The 17,119-nt window shown below is 37.3% G+C and overlaps 1 protein-coding gene across 5 annotated transcripts in view; it reads right to left on the minus strand.

The window, feature by feature from the left end:
• The window catches only part of GPATCH8 (G-patch domain containing 8), a 95,191-nt gene that overhangs the window by 6,272 nt on the left and 71,800 nt on the right, over window positions 1–17,119 (minus strand). For all 5 annotated transcript variants that reach the window (XM_061392079.1, XM_061392084.1, XM_061392080.1 and 2 more), the window contains one exon: window positions 4,579–4,709. In XM_061392079.1, the coding sequence (XP_061248063.1) occupies window positions 4,579–4,709 (131 nt within the window). The remainder of the gene's footprint in view (window positions 1–4,578; window positions 4,710–17,119) is intronic.

Raw genomic sequence — 17,119 nt, forward strand, 5'->3', positions numbered from 1 at the left:
ATCAAACCCATGCTCCCTGCAGTGGAGGCACAGAGTCTTAACTGTTGGACCACCAGGGAAGTCCCTCATACTTCTAAAACACTTCTCTCTTATGTTTGACCATTCATCACAGGCAGATCTTAAAGACACTGAATGGTGGTCCTTCCTCAGCACTATGCTAACGGAAGGAACTTGCTCAGTAAGGTAAGGCAAAGTCTCATATTGCTAATCTACCGAGCTACATTCATAGGGATAGACAGTTACTGCTGTTTCTTCCTAAGCTGTCTAAATACTGAGGTTTAACCTCACAACTGAATACACTATCATTACCATCTGGCATAGCCCACCTGTCTTGTATCTGCTCTCAATTTTTACTGTACCATCCTACCCATCATTATGCTACCAAACATATGGCTGAAAATTTATTCCCAAAGGTTGCACAGTTCACCCTTGAATGATATGGGTTTGCAGGTTTGAAATACAAGGGCCCACTTATACAGATTTTTTTTTTTTTAGTATATACATGTCACACAATTTGCAGCTGACTGAATCTTTGGATGTGGAACTGCAAATACAGAAGACTGACTATAAAGTTATACACAATTTCTGACTGTGTAGGTGTATGAGTTTGTGTGGGGACTGGAGTCATCAGCACCCCTCACCTCCACATTGTTCAAGGATCAATTGTACTTTGTACAGCTAAAAAACAAAACAAAACAAAAACACAACCCTCGATTTCTTCTCTGCTTTCAGATTTCAATTTTTTAAAATGTGCCTATTCCCTGAGTTGAACACAGTCAGAGACCTCCACTGTGCTACTCTCTGATGGTCTGTGGTTAGGTTAGCATGTCTGTTACAGAAATGAAGAGTCTGTGTCTATCTCCTGGCACCATGTCCAAACATTTGCTTTGGTTTTATGACATCTTCTGGGCACTCCATACAACGATCATGATTCTACCAAGTACTTTCTCAGCTTTGAAAACAGAAACACCAAGGAGCCTCAGAGCCAGTGTTTTAAACTCCTGTCACATCTGAAATTTTTACAGTGTGGGTTATACAGGTATCTCTTAAGCCAAACTCAAGACCTGAAGACAATTATTTGGATGAAATTCTCTTAATCTAAACCCTAACTACTAGTTGTCCTAAACTCAGGGACCAAATATATTCAGATAATATGGTAACCCCTTTGCTATCTGAACTCTTGTTATTGGAAGATGGAACCCACCTGACTAGGGTAGCAAGAGATACTCTCACTGTGTCACAAAATCCACCCCATAGGAAAGAAACCTTCAAACTGAAATAAAAAAGAATTTATTGTGACCTTTTGCTTACTCTTTGCCATGCAACTCCAATATACTATGGGGTCATGCATTACTCCTAGGATGATGAAATATACCTGATGATGGATCAAAACCTTCTTCTATCTTCCCAAGAGTTTACTTGGTCATCTTTTAACTGTTTATTTCTTAAACAGTACTAATGCTGCACAGTTTGATTGAATAAATACATAAAAAAGAACTAAAAGTCACCAATGAAGAAAAACATGTACTAAAATATGTCTGGAACTAAAAAGTGGTCTGGTATATATTTTTAAAGAAAGTATCCTTAAAACAAGTCCAAGAGGAATGTATTTATTACATAAAGAACTGCTAAGAAGGAATCAGAATCAGTTTACAGGCATTGTAACTCAGTATTAGAGGTCATGGGTTAATTCTGTTTCAAAACTTACACTATATGTGTTCTCTTCCTTCCTCCTTTTTCCAAAACACAAGAGAAGTTAATAAGTAAACAAGTACCCAAAAATCTAGAAAGGTCACGATCTTGAAAACTCTGGCCTCAACGTCACTGTAAACTTTTAAAAGTCACATAGTTTTTCTTTCCACTGTAACCAGCTCCTCTTGTTCCTGGCCAGCCTTTAAAAACAAACAGAGGGACCTAAATCCTTCAGATTGAGGCACATACCTCATGAATTCTCAGATGCTCAAAGACTAGGTCCATCAAAGACTAGCTGCTTGGGAATGCAGCCCTAGGTGGGGCTAAGGGGGGCTAATTCCACCTAAGGCTAAATACCAGCCCCATACTTATCATCAAGAACCATGAAGGAACATTAAAAACAATACTCAAGAAGGCAGGAATCTGTAGAGAAATAAATAGAATCTCCTAGGCTTTATTGCTTATTACTAACTAACAGAAGCAGAAGATATTAAGAAGAGGTGGCAAGAATACACAGAAGAACTGTACAAAAAAGATCTTCATGACCAAGATAATCACGATGGTATGATCACTCACCTAGAGCCAGACATCCTGGAATGTGAAGTCAAGTGGGCCTTAGAAAACATCACTACGAACAAAGCTAGTGGAGATGATGGAATTCCAGTTAAGCTATTTCAAATCCTGAAAGATGATGCTGTGAACGTGCTGCACTCAATATGCCAGCAAATTTGGAAAACTCAGCAGTGGCCACAGGACTGGAAAAGGTCCGTTTTCATTCCAATCCCAAAGAAAGGCAATGCCAAAGAATGCTCAAACTACCGCACAACTGCACTCATCTCACACACTAGTAAAGTAATGCTCAAAATTCTCCAAGCCAGGCTTCAGCAATATGTGAACCGTGAACTTCCAGATGTTCAAGCTGGTTTTAGAAAAGGCAGAGGAACCAGAGATCAAATTGCCAACATCTGCTGGATCATCGAAAAAGCAAGAGAGTTCCAGAAAAACATCTATTTCTGCTTTATTGACTATGCCAAAGCCTTTGACTGGGTGGATCACAATAAACTGCGGAAAATTCTGAATGAGATGGGAATACCAGACCACTTGACCTGCCACCTGAGAAACCTATATGCAGGTCAGGAAGCAACAGTTAGAACTGGACATGGAACAACAGACTGTTTCCAAATAGGAAAAGGAGGACGTCAAGGCTGTATATTGTCACCCTGCTTATTTAACTTATATGCAGAGTACATCATGAGAAACGCTGGGCTGGAAGAAGCACAAGCTGGAATTAAGATTGCCGGGAGGAATACCAATAACCTCAGATATGCAGATGACACCACCCTTAAGGCAGAAACTGAAGAGGAACTAAAAAGCCTCTTGATGAAAGTGAAAGTGGAGAGTGAAAAGGTTGGCTTAAAGCTCAACATTCAGAAAGCGAAGATGATGGCATCTGGTCCCATTACTTCATGGCAAATAGATGGGGAAACAGTGGAAACAGTGCCAGACTTTATTTTTTGGGGCTCCAAAATCACTGCAGATGGAGACTGCAGCCATGAAATTAAAAGACTCTTACTCCTTGGAAGGAAAGTTATAACCAACCTAGATAGCATATTCAAAAGCAGAGACATTACTTTGCCAACAAAGGTCCGTCTAGTCAAGGTTATAGTTTTTCCTGTGGTCATGTATGGATGTGAGAGTTGGACTGTGAAGAAAGCTGAGCGCCGAAGAATTGATGCTTTTGAACTGTGGTGTTGGAGAAGACTCTTGACAGTCCCTTGGACTGCAAGCAGATCCAACCAGTCCATTCTGAAGGAGATCAGCCCTGGGTGTTCTTTGGAAGGAATGATGCTAAAGCTGAAACTCCAGTACTTTGGCCACCTCATGCGAAGAGTTGACTCATTGGAAAAGACTCTGATGCTGGGAGGGATTGCGGGCAGGAGGAAAAGGGGACGACAGAGGATGAGATGGCTGGATGGCATCACCAATTCGATGGACCTAAGTTTGAGTGAACTCCGGGAGTTGGTGATGGACAGGGAGGCCTGGTGTGCTGCGCGATTCACGGGGTTGCAAGGAGTCGGACACGACTCAGCGACTGAACTGAACTGAACTGACTGAACTCTACACAGTTAAAACACTGAAATCTGCTCCAGTAGAATACTGTAAGGTATGTGCTTTTCTACATAAGAATAATATGGGAGGGGAATTCCCTGGTGTGGTTAGGACTTGGCGATTTCACTGCCATGGCTCGGGGTTCAATCCCTGGTTGGGCACTGAGATCCCTCAAGCAGAGAGGCAAGGAAAGATGGAGAATGGGAATAATATTTGCATAACTTACTGATTTACTGAGGATCTTCTATGTGCTAGAATTCTTTTGTAAGCACTTTGATATAACAACTTAATGACTTCTCACAAGAACTGTAAGAATTAAGTTATTATCATTTCCATCTTACAGATAAGGAAACTGAGGCATAGAGCTTAGATAATTAAGGTCACACAGATCATAGGTTTATGGCCTCAGGAGCATATATTCTTCTTCTTTTTTTTAATTTGGCTGTGTTGGGTCTTAGTTGCAGCATGTAGGCTCAACTGCTCTGATCCATGTGGGATTTTAGTTCCCTCTATCAGGGATCGAACCCACATCCCCTACACTGCAAGGCAGATGGTCCCTTAACCACTGGACCATCAGGGAAGTTCCAGGAGTGCATATTCTTAATCAGTATATTATACTCCAAGTATAGATATTCTTTTAGCTTGAAAGAAGATCTATTTAAAATTTAAGGATTATATGTCAATTATACCTTAATTTTTTAAGAAAAGGATTATTAAATTCTTAAATCTTAAAAATTATTAATTATTTGTAAGCCCTCAGAGAGACAGTGTCCTCACCATTCAGCTTGTTTTCTTTGCTCTGCCAACTCGTGGAGCCGCCGTAGGGCTTTCTCCTGTTTCTTCTCATCCTTGCGGGATCTTGAGGAGACATTTCGAGCAAACTCTCTCTGCTTGAGATCTTTCAATCTCTGAGGTAACAAAAGAAAGGAACAGGGAGTGGGTGATTTAGAATAACTTGGGGATCCTGAAAGCAAGGCCTTCAGAATTTTTATCCATAATCAATGGTTTTAGCATAGTGTAGAATATACATTGTTGTACTCTTATGGTAATTGAAAACACAATGGCTGATTACTCTGGGTAAAGCACCTGGAGTATCTGCATTCCTAATTAGGACAGCATACCATTTGCTTTATTGGCCAAAATTAAATAATTTCAGAAGCAACAAACAAATTTTAGAACACTAGGAGAAAAGAAAAGGGACTATTTAATCACCTGCTCTTTCAGGATGCAAAACTAGACAAATAGAATATGAGTTAAACTGTAATAACACAAGCCAAAGAGAACAGAAAGGGGTTAAGCCAGTACAGAAAATTACCCAGGTGTAAGATCTTAAAAAGCAATGTACAGCTTACATGGGAAGGTTATCTGAATCAGACTAACAAATAGAAAGCCTACTTTGCTTTCCCCATTAAAAGGTGCTATTCTTTTCATCATGAACAGTTTTCCTGTGAATTAATCAAACCGTCTTCCAATGCTTGCATGTTCAGAGCTCACCAGTCTGACCACTTTCATCTGGTCAGTCTGCTGAAATTACAAAGTAATAGGTGTGGCTTTTCATTCCTTCATGGCCCCAAGAGGAACAACCAGGGAATGAGATGGGAGAATAGATAAGCCAAAGAATTTATTACTTAAAATCCTGATGAAAGAATGGGTCTTTTATTCTCAGAAGATACTATACATAATTATCCTTAAAACAAAAACAACAACCAAAAAATAACAACAGTGTTATGACACACTGATGACAAGAATCCAGACATATCTATCTGCAATGAAGACAGAACTAAAATCAGTTTCAACATACTAGAGAATATAAAAGCAAACAAACCAAAACAAAACACATACATTAACCTATGCTTTTTACAACAGCACTGAGAAAAGGAATTTGACCCAATATAAAGTGGACATTGCTTTGTGGAAAGGCATGATGCTGAACAGACAGAGGAATTTTCTTATCTAATATTTATGAAATGTGTTTTGAGTATTTTTGAATTGGGAGAGGGAAAGGGTGGAAAGACACACACAGAAAAAGATATACAGCTAAAGACACTAGTAGAAAAACTCACTCTTGTGATCTGGGCTTCCAAATTAGAAGGATTTGCTTTCAATACATCAGCTGAAAATGTCACATCACAAAGAAAAAAAAAAGTAAAAAATAAAACAAGAGTGGAAGAGAAAAAAAATAAAGCAAGCATTACTACACAAGCTCTCTTAGTGACTGCAAACTATTATACTGAACAATCAGGGACAAAGCCATCAACTCTAAAACGTTTGAGGAGAGGGAAGCACCTGCACAAAACATGTATGTGTACATACACAGACTGACACAGTAATAATCCCTTCTAGATAAATGGAACTGTCTCCATTCCTTTAGGAAAAATGGTTACAGAACTTCAGGAGAGACCACTGCGGTCTATGAGTAGTTAGTCTTATTTACCTTTATTTGGGGGATGTTCAAGTAACCGACGGCTGGCAAAATTGTTTTACTGAGGCTGGCTACTCAGAATTAAGCTTTTTATAAAAAACACTTCAAGATGAAGGAGCAACTATTTTAAATAAACATGAATTCCAAATTCCTCCTTCCAAGGAGAATGGGGCATGGAGAGTCTATCAGGTCTACTGAATGATTATTTTAGGCCACAAACCTAGTTTTTTTCCTGACCCAAACACTTAACAGGCTCTCTGGCCAAGATAAATAAAATGTCATATTTCTTCTCATTTCTACTGTTTTTTCTCCAGCCACCTCTCCAGCCCTCTCCCACTGGGTGTGGGAAAAATCTCCCCACACCCAGTCATTCCTTTCCGTCTTACACTTTTAGGAGTTATTTCCCAAACTAAAGGACCCTGTCTAAAAGAATGAGCATTTTATCAAAGTCTTGAGTCTCCAGGCCAAGTCAATGATTTCCAGTCATTCAGCAGCCACTTGGTACAAACTTGAAGTTGAAGGGACAGACTATTTCCACATCATCCTGAAGACCTCCCATCTCAAATTCCCACCCACCACAATAATTAGAAGTAGGGAAGGAAGAAAATAGGATGATATCAATAAAACAAGTGCAAATTCCAATCCTATACAAGATATAGGCAACACTCCTATATCACCTCTATAAACTCTATGGTCAAGTCTGGGGTTTTAAAAAGAGAATTTGGAACCCTAGAATTTAACTCAAATCTTAAAGACAAGACTTGGCAACTTTCCCAAACCCAAAATGTCTATTTGAGGTCTCTCTTAGATAAGGGTGTTCCAATGGTAAAAATGGATTCCTAAACCCAAGTCTCTTCTTTCTATTCAAGGTCAAACTGAATTCCCCTCACAAAGTTTCTATTGATCTCTACATAAGATGGGATTCTTTTTCTTTCTGAGCTGTCTTACTAGCACTTTGTTACAGTGCTCACCTAGCAACCATCATTTTGTCTGACTACTTATTCCTGTCTTTCAGAAGGGCAGTATGTATAAAATTTCAGTTTCACCTCTCTGAACTCAAAATCCCTCATTAGAAAAACAGGGCTATATAGCAATAGATTAACAAGATTAAGTGTCAAAATAAATACATGTAAAGCATTTTTTATATCTAAATGGTTCAATTCTGCCCCTTCCCCTGTATCTGGGGCAGGAACTTTGGCTTATCTTTATAATCAACCCTGCATTGTTAAGGAGCAGCACTAAACCCACAGACTGCATCTGGTAAGTGGCTGGTGAATAATATGGCTTAAAACACTGGATCCTTGATTTTCAACAATTTCTTTTTGTTATCATCCGTAGGAAAGTTTGGTAAGAAATATTTTCCTATATTTACTAGTGACATATGCTAAGTCACTTCAGCCGTGTCCGACTCTGTGCGACCCCACAGACGGCAGCCCACCAGGCTCCCCCGTCCCTGGGATTCTCCAGGCAAGAACACTGGAGTGGGCTGCCATTTCCTTCTCCAATGCATGAAAGTGCAAAGTGAAAGTGAAGTCGCTCAGTCGTGTCCGACCCTCAGTGACCCCATGGACTGCAGCCCACCAGGCTCCTCCATCCATGGGATTTTCCAGGCAAGAGTACTGGAGTGGGGTGCCATTGCCTTCTCCGGCTAGAGACATAGTCAAGTTAAATAACATAGTTTTCCTAGGTATTACTATTATATAGTAAGGAAGTCTTACTCTTTTTTTGTCCGGACACACTGCTTGGCATGTAGGTTAAGTTCCCCAGTCAGGGTTGAATCCAGGCACTGGCAGTGAAAGTGCTGAGTCCTAACCACCGCATTGCCAGGGAATTCTCATAAATCTCGTTCTTTAGAGAACCAAAAGGTCAGAATTTTAAGCCCCTTAACTTCTGAACAGAATTGGACCAATGGCAAAAAAAGTACTGACCAGAAACTTCTCAATTTCCAATCTAAAAAGTAATTTTTTATAAAGGTATAAGACCCTAATTCAGAGTCAGTTTTCCGAAGTTGCCTATTTTATTTCAAAAGGCTACCAAGCTTAGCTCATTTGTCACTGAATACCCACATGAAATTCTCCCTGTGACCTGTACTTTTACTTTCCACTTGAATTCTGAGGGGAACTAAACTTTAGATAACCTTTTCTAAACAAGAATAAAAGAGCAACATATCTGTCTGTCAAAGAAGACAGAGTTCCAGTAAGGAAACCAAAAAGTACAGATGTGTCATCAATCCAAAACTATTTTCAAAGGCTGAGCAAATTCCATACTGTACACACAAAGTCAAGTTAAAACCTTCAAACCAGCACACTGTCTAATGTGAATGGATCTAATTAATCATTTAGGTGACTCCAAAGCTACTATGTCCTATATATTATCTCTGAAAATTATAAAGTATAATTTCTGAAGAAAGTTGCTAATAAATTTACGTATTTATTCAACTATTAATGTTTATTAATATAAATTTAAGCCATATAACACAATTTTAGCTGGAAAATATCTGATTCAAAGGAAAGGAGACCAAACCCCATTCATAATGAAAGGGTTTGAAGATCCTGTTTTTCTAAAAAATCAACAACAAATGTCCAAAAAAGTATACACACTTGTGGCAGGAAACATAATTTCTCATTGATTTCAATCACATGGTAGCTGGCATTTCCATTAAATTTCCCAAAAGACCAGTAGAGGGACGAACTTAACAAATAACCCAGCACTTAAAATATCCATCCACAGTTGGGCTAAAGACCACTTCAAATGTAAATGACATTTCCAGTTCTTAAAACCGGCTAAACCGCAGTGTACTGGCAGAAAAATATCTGCTCCAGACACAAAATCCTGCTCTACCTTTCAACTCTGAACAATTAAACCAAGGAACTGAGAATCTGGTATATCTTACCAGGTTTTTGGTGCAGGTGATAAGCTTGCCCACGTTATTAATAATGTGGAGTGTCAACAGTAAGGAGTGGTGATGTATGCGAGCCAGGAATGAATGAGCCACAGACTTCTGCACACTGTTTTCCCTACCAACAAAAGATAGTAACGACCTCAATCTAATAAAATACTTTTAATATCTTTTGATGCTACACTTCTCTCTTGAACCACAACAAAATTTGATGCTAGAAGCTTATATTTGATTGAGTATACTTCACTAGGAATAAATCTATTATCTTTCTCAAGTATTTAAAATCTATTATTGCACTTTAAATAATAAAACCGTTATTTCCATGTGAAGAGAATTTCAGGTATTAGAAAATAGGCAGAGAGTATTTTCTATTGCCACTAAACATCCTATGTTCCAATACACATGCAATTCTAAAGAGAAACTGAATTCTATCTCTTTGGGGTCAGAAGATTATCTGTGATTTCTTTCTCTCACCAGACAGCAATCCCTCTCTCCAAGGAGACAGACTGCTCTTAGTCTTCCTTCATAACTAACCCTCCAACACACACACCTTATCTATGGTACAGGAGACTTCATGAACGGAGATGGAAAATAGTGAGCAAAGAAGCAGTGGTTGTTTATAACTCAATCTGTTTTTCTGCCCAAACATAATCCAGCCTTTTTTGAGCTTCAACTACTCCCTTTCCATTATGTCAACGATCCCACATACCCCTAAATCCATGGCTTTTCTCCCCACTGTTCCCAGCCTCTCTCCAATGACAGAACATTAATGAGGAATGTCTCTCCTCTCCCAAACCGGAGCAGTCATGCTGCAGTTACTTGGCCAATTCAAGATTCAGTGTGTGTGATGCCTCTGGATGAGCCAGTCCAGGAAATCACTGTGCAGTGAGGGAGGGAAAAGACTAGCAGAGAACACAGAGAGCCTCAGCAGTAAACCACTCAGGGAAAAAAGATTCGAGTTGAAAGATTAAGGAAATCCAAGTTACTGGGCATTAGGTGTAAATTCTTTTAGCACGTGCATATCAGTAAGTGATGAAAATGAGTTTTATTCAGTAACATAGAAACCCAAATGTTTTGTAACAGAAAACTAAAACTAATGCTGATTACAGATACTGAAAAAAGTCAGAGGGGAAATAGACAAGTATACATTTTTTGGGGCTAAGTAACTGTAATTCTAATTAGTCATTTATGGCAATACTTTATTTGTGCACAATTACTCTGAAACACAATAACTTAATATCATTTGGTGAATGTCAAATTAATCTGTCATAAAATCACTGCATTATATTTATGTTCTGAAATTCAGCAAAAACCTTAAAAGTATGGTATGAATAGCATCATGCATATACTGCTTTAAGGTATTTTCCACACATCCATACCTAAACATACACACACATATCTATGTACATGAAGTCACCATCATCACTACTAAAAGTTAACTTTGATAATGAAGTTTTTAAAAATAATTCTATTAATATGTATTTCATGTATCATAAAATTAATCCATTTAAAGTGTAAAATTTAGTGGGTTTATTAGTATATTTTCAGAGTTGTACCACCAGCAGCACTAATTTTAGAATATTTCCATTATCCCCAAAGGAAAACCCAACCATTAGCATTCATTCCTCACTGTCCCTTGCTACCCAATGTGTGGAAACCTGAACTGTATTCTCCATAGATTTGCTTATTCTAAGCTTTTCATATAAACAAAATCATACAATATAAGGTTTTTTTGTGACTGGCTTCTTCCACTTAGCATAATATTTTCAAGATTCATGCATGCTGTATTTATCAGTAAGTCATTCTATTTTATTGCTGAATAACATTTCATTGTATGACTGCCACATCTTGTATATGCATCACTTAATGGATATTTCAGTTGTTTCCACTTTTGGGTCACGATGAATAGTGTTGCTGTAAACAAACCTGTACAAGTTTTCATGTGGACCTATTTTTATTTCTCTTGAGTATATATCGGTCATATGGTAGCTTTATATTTAACATTCTGAGGAACTATCAAGTGTTTTCCACAGGGGCTGCACCATTTTATTACCCCTCTAGCAGTGTAGAAAAGTTCTAATTTCTCCATATCTTCTCTAGCGCTTACTGAATTTCTTTCATTTTGGCAACCTAAGTAGGTGTGAAATGGTATACCATTGTGGTTTTGCAGATAACAAGTTTTAAGAATATTTATGTAATCCTTGAGATCATATCTGAAAACAAAGATTTGCCCTCTATGTAAAATTTGAAGGAGCATAATTCAGAAGAGCTGCTTAGGCCCAAAGCAAATGAAACAGCAACATCCTAGTTCAGAGTTCTCTTTTCAGTAATATTGTTCATAAACTTATCATTCCTGAAGTTGCTTTAACTTTTGAGATTACAACAGAACATATAGCCTCATATGCCAGAATCTCCCATGGTGCACCACTGTGAAGAATGTATGTGTACACGAGCAGAAAACCAGTTGAAAGCTACAGAATGTAAATAAGGCAGAATCACTTTTATTCACTTTGGAACTGAGTGCCAAAAGGAAGAACAGAGTTAGAAATACATACTAACAGTATTAAAGTATAGGGTTTACCAGCAACCTTAGCTCCGAAAAGGTCTGCTTAGGGTTACCCCTGATCACAAAAGCAGACAGTTTCCCTGAACAGACACAGAGTTTTCCAAGATTAACTATGCTGTGATAGCAGGGTGTAAGGAGTCTATTTTCAACAAAAGCAGAGGTGGTGGGTAAGATTTAACAGGTGAAAAGGCTCAAATCATGCTCAATTTTTGGGAGACTGGCCAAATGAAGTCATTCTTTTATTAACTAAAACAGTCCCAAAGAAAATGGCATCCACAGCAATACAAAACACAACCGAACCTAAAATTTTCACCTCTCTGCTGTAGGTTATTAAATTACAACTACAATATGCTTAAGTTCTGAGATACATTCCTCTCTCATCACATTTGCTTTTGCTTCTCAGAGAAAAATCTCTTCAGAAGTGAATTGTGCTCTTTAAGTCAGTATTTATAAAGCTTTGGCATTCATAAATACTTTATGATTTTCTTAACCTTTTTCACATTTTTACAATAATCAATTTATTATTTTTCTAATTTATAATTTTCTATCAACACTTCAAATATACAGCAGCTATGAAATATCTTCATGGTAGCTAATCTTAGTGGTTTCACTTAGAATGATCTTTTTCATTTTACTTTAGTCCGAGAATTATCTTTTCTCACCTTGCCTTTTTAGTTTTGTTTTTATTGATACTTTTCTGTGTCCCATCCACTGTGACCCCTGCACTGAACATCGTAAGTTGCACTGAAAAAGGAATATAGTTACATTTCAAATCTGCAGTGGTCTTGCCAGAGGTTCAACTGGCTTTGGTATGCTTACTGTCCTGATGTAGGAAGTGCCAAGCATAGAGGATTGAATGTATCTTGGCAAAAACTGGACAAGTAGTGAAATTTCAAGTGGAGAGTACACTAAACTTGAATGAAGCCCATGTGAAGTCCAAAAATGATCATTCCTTCCATCACCAAACAATTTCTCAAAATACTTCAATTCAGAACCTATTTTATTTTTGAGAGGCGAGGAAAACTCTGAACATTTCTGTTTTTTGGTACATATTACCAGGTGCTATAGTTAACTAAGAGCAAGCAATCCTGTCAGAAAGTCAACAGTTTAGACAAAGTTAATTTAAATCATGTAGTAGTTAGAGATTCTACTCTGTATAGTTCAGAATAGAGAAGTCACTAATACCTGTTACAGGCTTAAATGGTTTAGTAATTTAATTTAGTTCAGTCATTTACAAAATCCAGGAAACCATTATTTTTACAGCTAAAACAGACCTTGGTATTTCTTTTTTTTTAAAAAAGTAGAACAGTACAGGGGTTTTCATACTGAAGCTATTTTAGCAGGAAGAAGAGGCAGGCTGAAAGCATTCTTTACTCTGATGGAGATACTGATTCTATGAACAAGTTCAAGCAATTTCTCAAGGTTGCTTTACAGTACCAGATTTTGATAACTGGATCGTACTACCACATGGTTTTGAAACTGCAAGGAAGTTATACAAACACTAACTAAGCAGGAACAAGCAGGCGTCTTTTCAATGTGCTACTTTCCTAGCATCAACTACAACCTGTGGAAGCTTGTTGGAGGTGAGGGAAAGGTATAGTCCTGAGTCACAAACTTAAAAATGTTTATAGCGGGATTTGGCAGGTAACACAGGTTGGTGTAAGAGAGAAGATGAAGTGGAAATCATATATATATAATTGGAGAAGGAGCACATGCATTTCTAAAGAGAAGGTAAGCTTTCAGCTTTAGCCAACTGTTATGTTGATTATGTAGGCCCAATGTTCTCAGAAGCTTCAATTTTTCAAGATAAATCAAAACCTGAATTATGTAACATCTCATTTAAAAATGTTGGGAATCAACTGAAATTAAAGGAGAAAAAACTACCACCACAAATACCAGACAAACACAGTTGATCCTTGAATAACATGGGTTTGAATTGTGTAGATCCACTGATATGCGGATTTTTTTCAATAGTAAATACTACAGTACTATATGACAGGATTTTCTTCAATAGTAAATACTACAGTACAATAATAAACATTACAGTACTACAGATCTGGGGTTGGTTGAATCCACAGATATGGAACCATCGAGAGGGAGAGAAATCTCAGATACGAAGGGCCAACAACAAATCATACTCAGATTTTCGACTGAATGGAGGGTTGTTGTTCAAGGGTCAACTGTGCATGCATCTGGGGGAATTTGTGATCTCTAGTTTATGTACTGGAAGCTAGTGAGGAGGGCCCCTTAGTGGCACAAATAAAAGAGTAAGACTGGAAGAATCCTGAATGAGTAACAAGGCACTAAGAAAGCAAAACTAAAACACATCAGTGTTAAAATAATGCACCGACCACTGTGCTGCTACAAATTTACCTATGGGAAAGAGATTATTCTTTGGAGTTTGGAATTTAAATCTTGCAAAGCTAAAGAAAATGGTTTCTACTGTATATCCATTAGCAGATACGTGTTTTTAAAAGCTATGTAAAATAAAAAGGCACAGAGGTAGAGATGGAAAAATGTTTTGCTTCACAGTCAACTTTAACTTTTGTAACTAAGCCAACAAAGGTAGAAGATGAATACTAACGTTTATTGAACACTCAGGCATATGAAACTTATATAAAAATGCATCACAGATTGGATTACCTCTTATGAAAAGGAAGGCTTACCCTTGGAGATCTCAAATGTACAAAATTATCACTATTAAAGAGTGTTAAACTGCTAAAAACAGCCAAAATGTCTAATTAGGATTTTCATCTCTGAAAATCAAGCTGGGTCTTAATACTTGCATATTAATGACTCTCTTCACAAGATATCTCAGAAAACTGAGAAAAACTAGTGAATAGTGAGATGTACATAGCACCAAGGAGGTGGGGAGGATTACAAAAATCACCACAAATGAAGGTGACCAAATAGATCCTTTTTGAGACATTGTGTGTGTGTGCTCGCAAAATTGCTTCAGTCGTCTCTAACTCTTCACGACCCTATGGACTACAGCCCACAAGGCTCCTCTGCTCATGGGATTCTCCAGGCAAGAATACTGGAGTGGACAGCCATTCTTCTCCAGAGGATCTTCCCAACCCAAGGATCAAACCCGTGTCTCTTATGTCTCCTGCATTGGCAGGCAGGTTCTTAACCACTAGCGATTATTTGTGCTTAATAAAGATAAGGGCGTGTTCAGGATCCTACCTATACTAGGAAGTTTACCACTAACATATAGATTATTTCTCTGGAAAGTTTTAATGGTGTAACTTTGACAGAAGATGCAAACTAGGGATTACTAATATAGGGTTGAAAGTACTTACCTATTATCTCAGATTCATAATAATCCTGTGTGCCTGCCTGGAAGACAAGACAGGGTGTCTATGATTTTAGAGCATAAATTTGGAAAATGGTAGGTCCATTTGTATGGTAAGTTCATGTCCATCAAAGAGGAATGAAAAATAGGACCTATCTCCTCCTCTTAGGAGTTATTTAGCTGCTTTGTGGCTGTTTTGTACCAAGGTCAATTAAAGTCTCCTTAGAAATCCTAAAGGCAGGAAAAAGAACTATAATAACAAACTTAGACTGCATCTGTTCTTTGTTTTATACCTAAGATGGGTTTTTGATTAAGATGAAGAAATCAACTTACATACATTCATTAATCATACCAGCTAGATTTTTTTTGCCAGACCAGGAATCACAGATATATTCTATATTAATGGATAAGGTAATTCAATATAAGAAATCCTTAATTTTTTACTTTCATTTTGATGAATCTCTAAAACAGAGTAATGCATGAATATATCTGAGATCACTGAGATGAAAACAGTATAAATGTTTACAACATAACTAGGGGCTTATAATGACAGAAACTGGTCTGTATCAAACAAAGGCCACACAGTATCATGGGTACTTGAAAGTTTTTCAGTAGTTCTAAGAGAACAGAGTTTCTCAACCTCAGCACTACTGATCAATATTCTGGGCCAGATTCTTTGTTGCAAGGAGCTTTTCTGTGAACTGTAGGATGTTTAGCAGCATCCTTAGTCTCTACTCACTAGGTGCCATTAACACCATCTCTCTTGTTGTGATAATCAAAGATGTCTCCAGACATTGCCAAGTGTCCCTTGGGAGACAAAATCTCCCCAGGTGAAGAATCACAAAAGAAGAGAAAAGTGGTGAGAGAACTGAGTCCACACAAGGTGCACAAGAGAATAAACATGTGAAACTCAAATGAACCAGAGCTATAATAATTTTACTATTCTCAAACTGAGAGCACATCACTAAAAATCATCATCACTTTAATTGTTGTCAATGTGAATTTTATTAGTTTTGTAGTTATCTCAGATTTAATTTGCCAAACTGTTTTGCTCTGACAATTTTTTCCCGTTATAAAGCAAGTCAACACATGATTCAAGTTTGAATCATACTTCCTCATTCATTTTTTTCTAAGAAAGGGAAGTCAAGAAACTTATCAACTACAAATGTAATCTTTCTTAATGTTCTTTTGGTGTCTAAGTTTCTTCTGGAGTCTTAATTTTTTTTTAAAAATTTATTTTATATTGGCGTATAGTTTATTTGTAATGCATTAGTTTTAAGTAAACAGCAAAATGATTTAGTTATACATATACATGTAACTACTCTTTTAATTTATCAAATACAATTCTTAAAGAAATTTCTTAAAGAAATTCTCATGAGCCCAAAATGGTAGACATATATTTAGATGCTAAATGTCTTTGTTAACTCCAGAGAACAAAACAAAAACAAAAAACTCCCAAATTTGACTTACACACACACCAAAAAGCTGAGAAAAATTATTGGATACAATAATTTGGATGCAATAAATTGGATGCAACAGGCACTGTTACATTTGTCTTTCTTGATTCTTTGAAATAGTGAGGTAATTGCTAATATATCTTGTCCATATATATGCTCTCTAGTTTTCTCTTCCTTAAATCAAGCAGAGCTGACAATATATTAAAACAATGTCTAAAGTTGCATATAAAGTTGAAAAGTTGTCTTCAATACAACTCTATTAATGAAAGATTCTTAAATCTTAAACTGGTTAGGTGTGGTTAACTATGGAAAAGATTGCTGCAAAAAAGTGGAAGACCACAACTAGCTTATAAACTATTCCTATGCTAGTAAAAGAAAACTTAGTCAAAGCTTGCCTTTTACGTGCACTGAAATGGTTGGCTGGGAGATGAAGCAAAGATTAGAAAAACGGTTCAAAATGTCCAGCTTATAAGAGCATTTCAGCAATGCTCATACAGCTTACAAATTTATCAAATACAACCACTGTGCCCCCAAAGACCTGGCAAGTTCTGCTAAAGTCACCTATGATCAAATGTCTCAAAATTGTCCTACAGGTTTAAGGACTCATTTCCTTCTTCTAAAATTTCCCAAGGGAATTAATGCCACCTTCTTTATGCTGGTAACTAGTTAGGAATCATTT

Source organism: Bos javanicus, chromosome 19 (genome assembly GCF_032452875.1).
Source record: "Bos javanicus breed banteng chromosome 19, ARS-OSU_banteng_1.0, whole genome shotgun sequence".
Taxonomy (NCBI): Eukaryota; Metazoa; Chordata; class Mammalia; order Artiodactyla; family Bovidae; genus Bos; species Bos javanicus.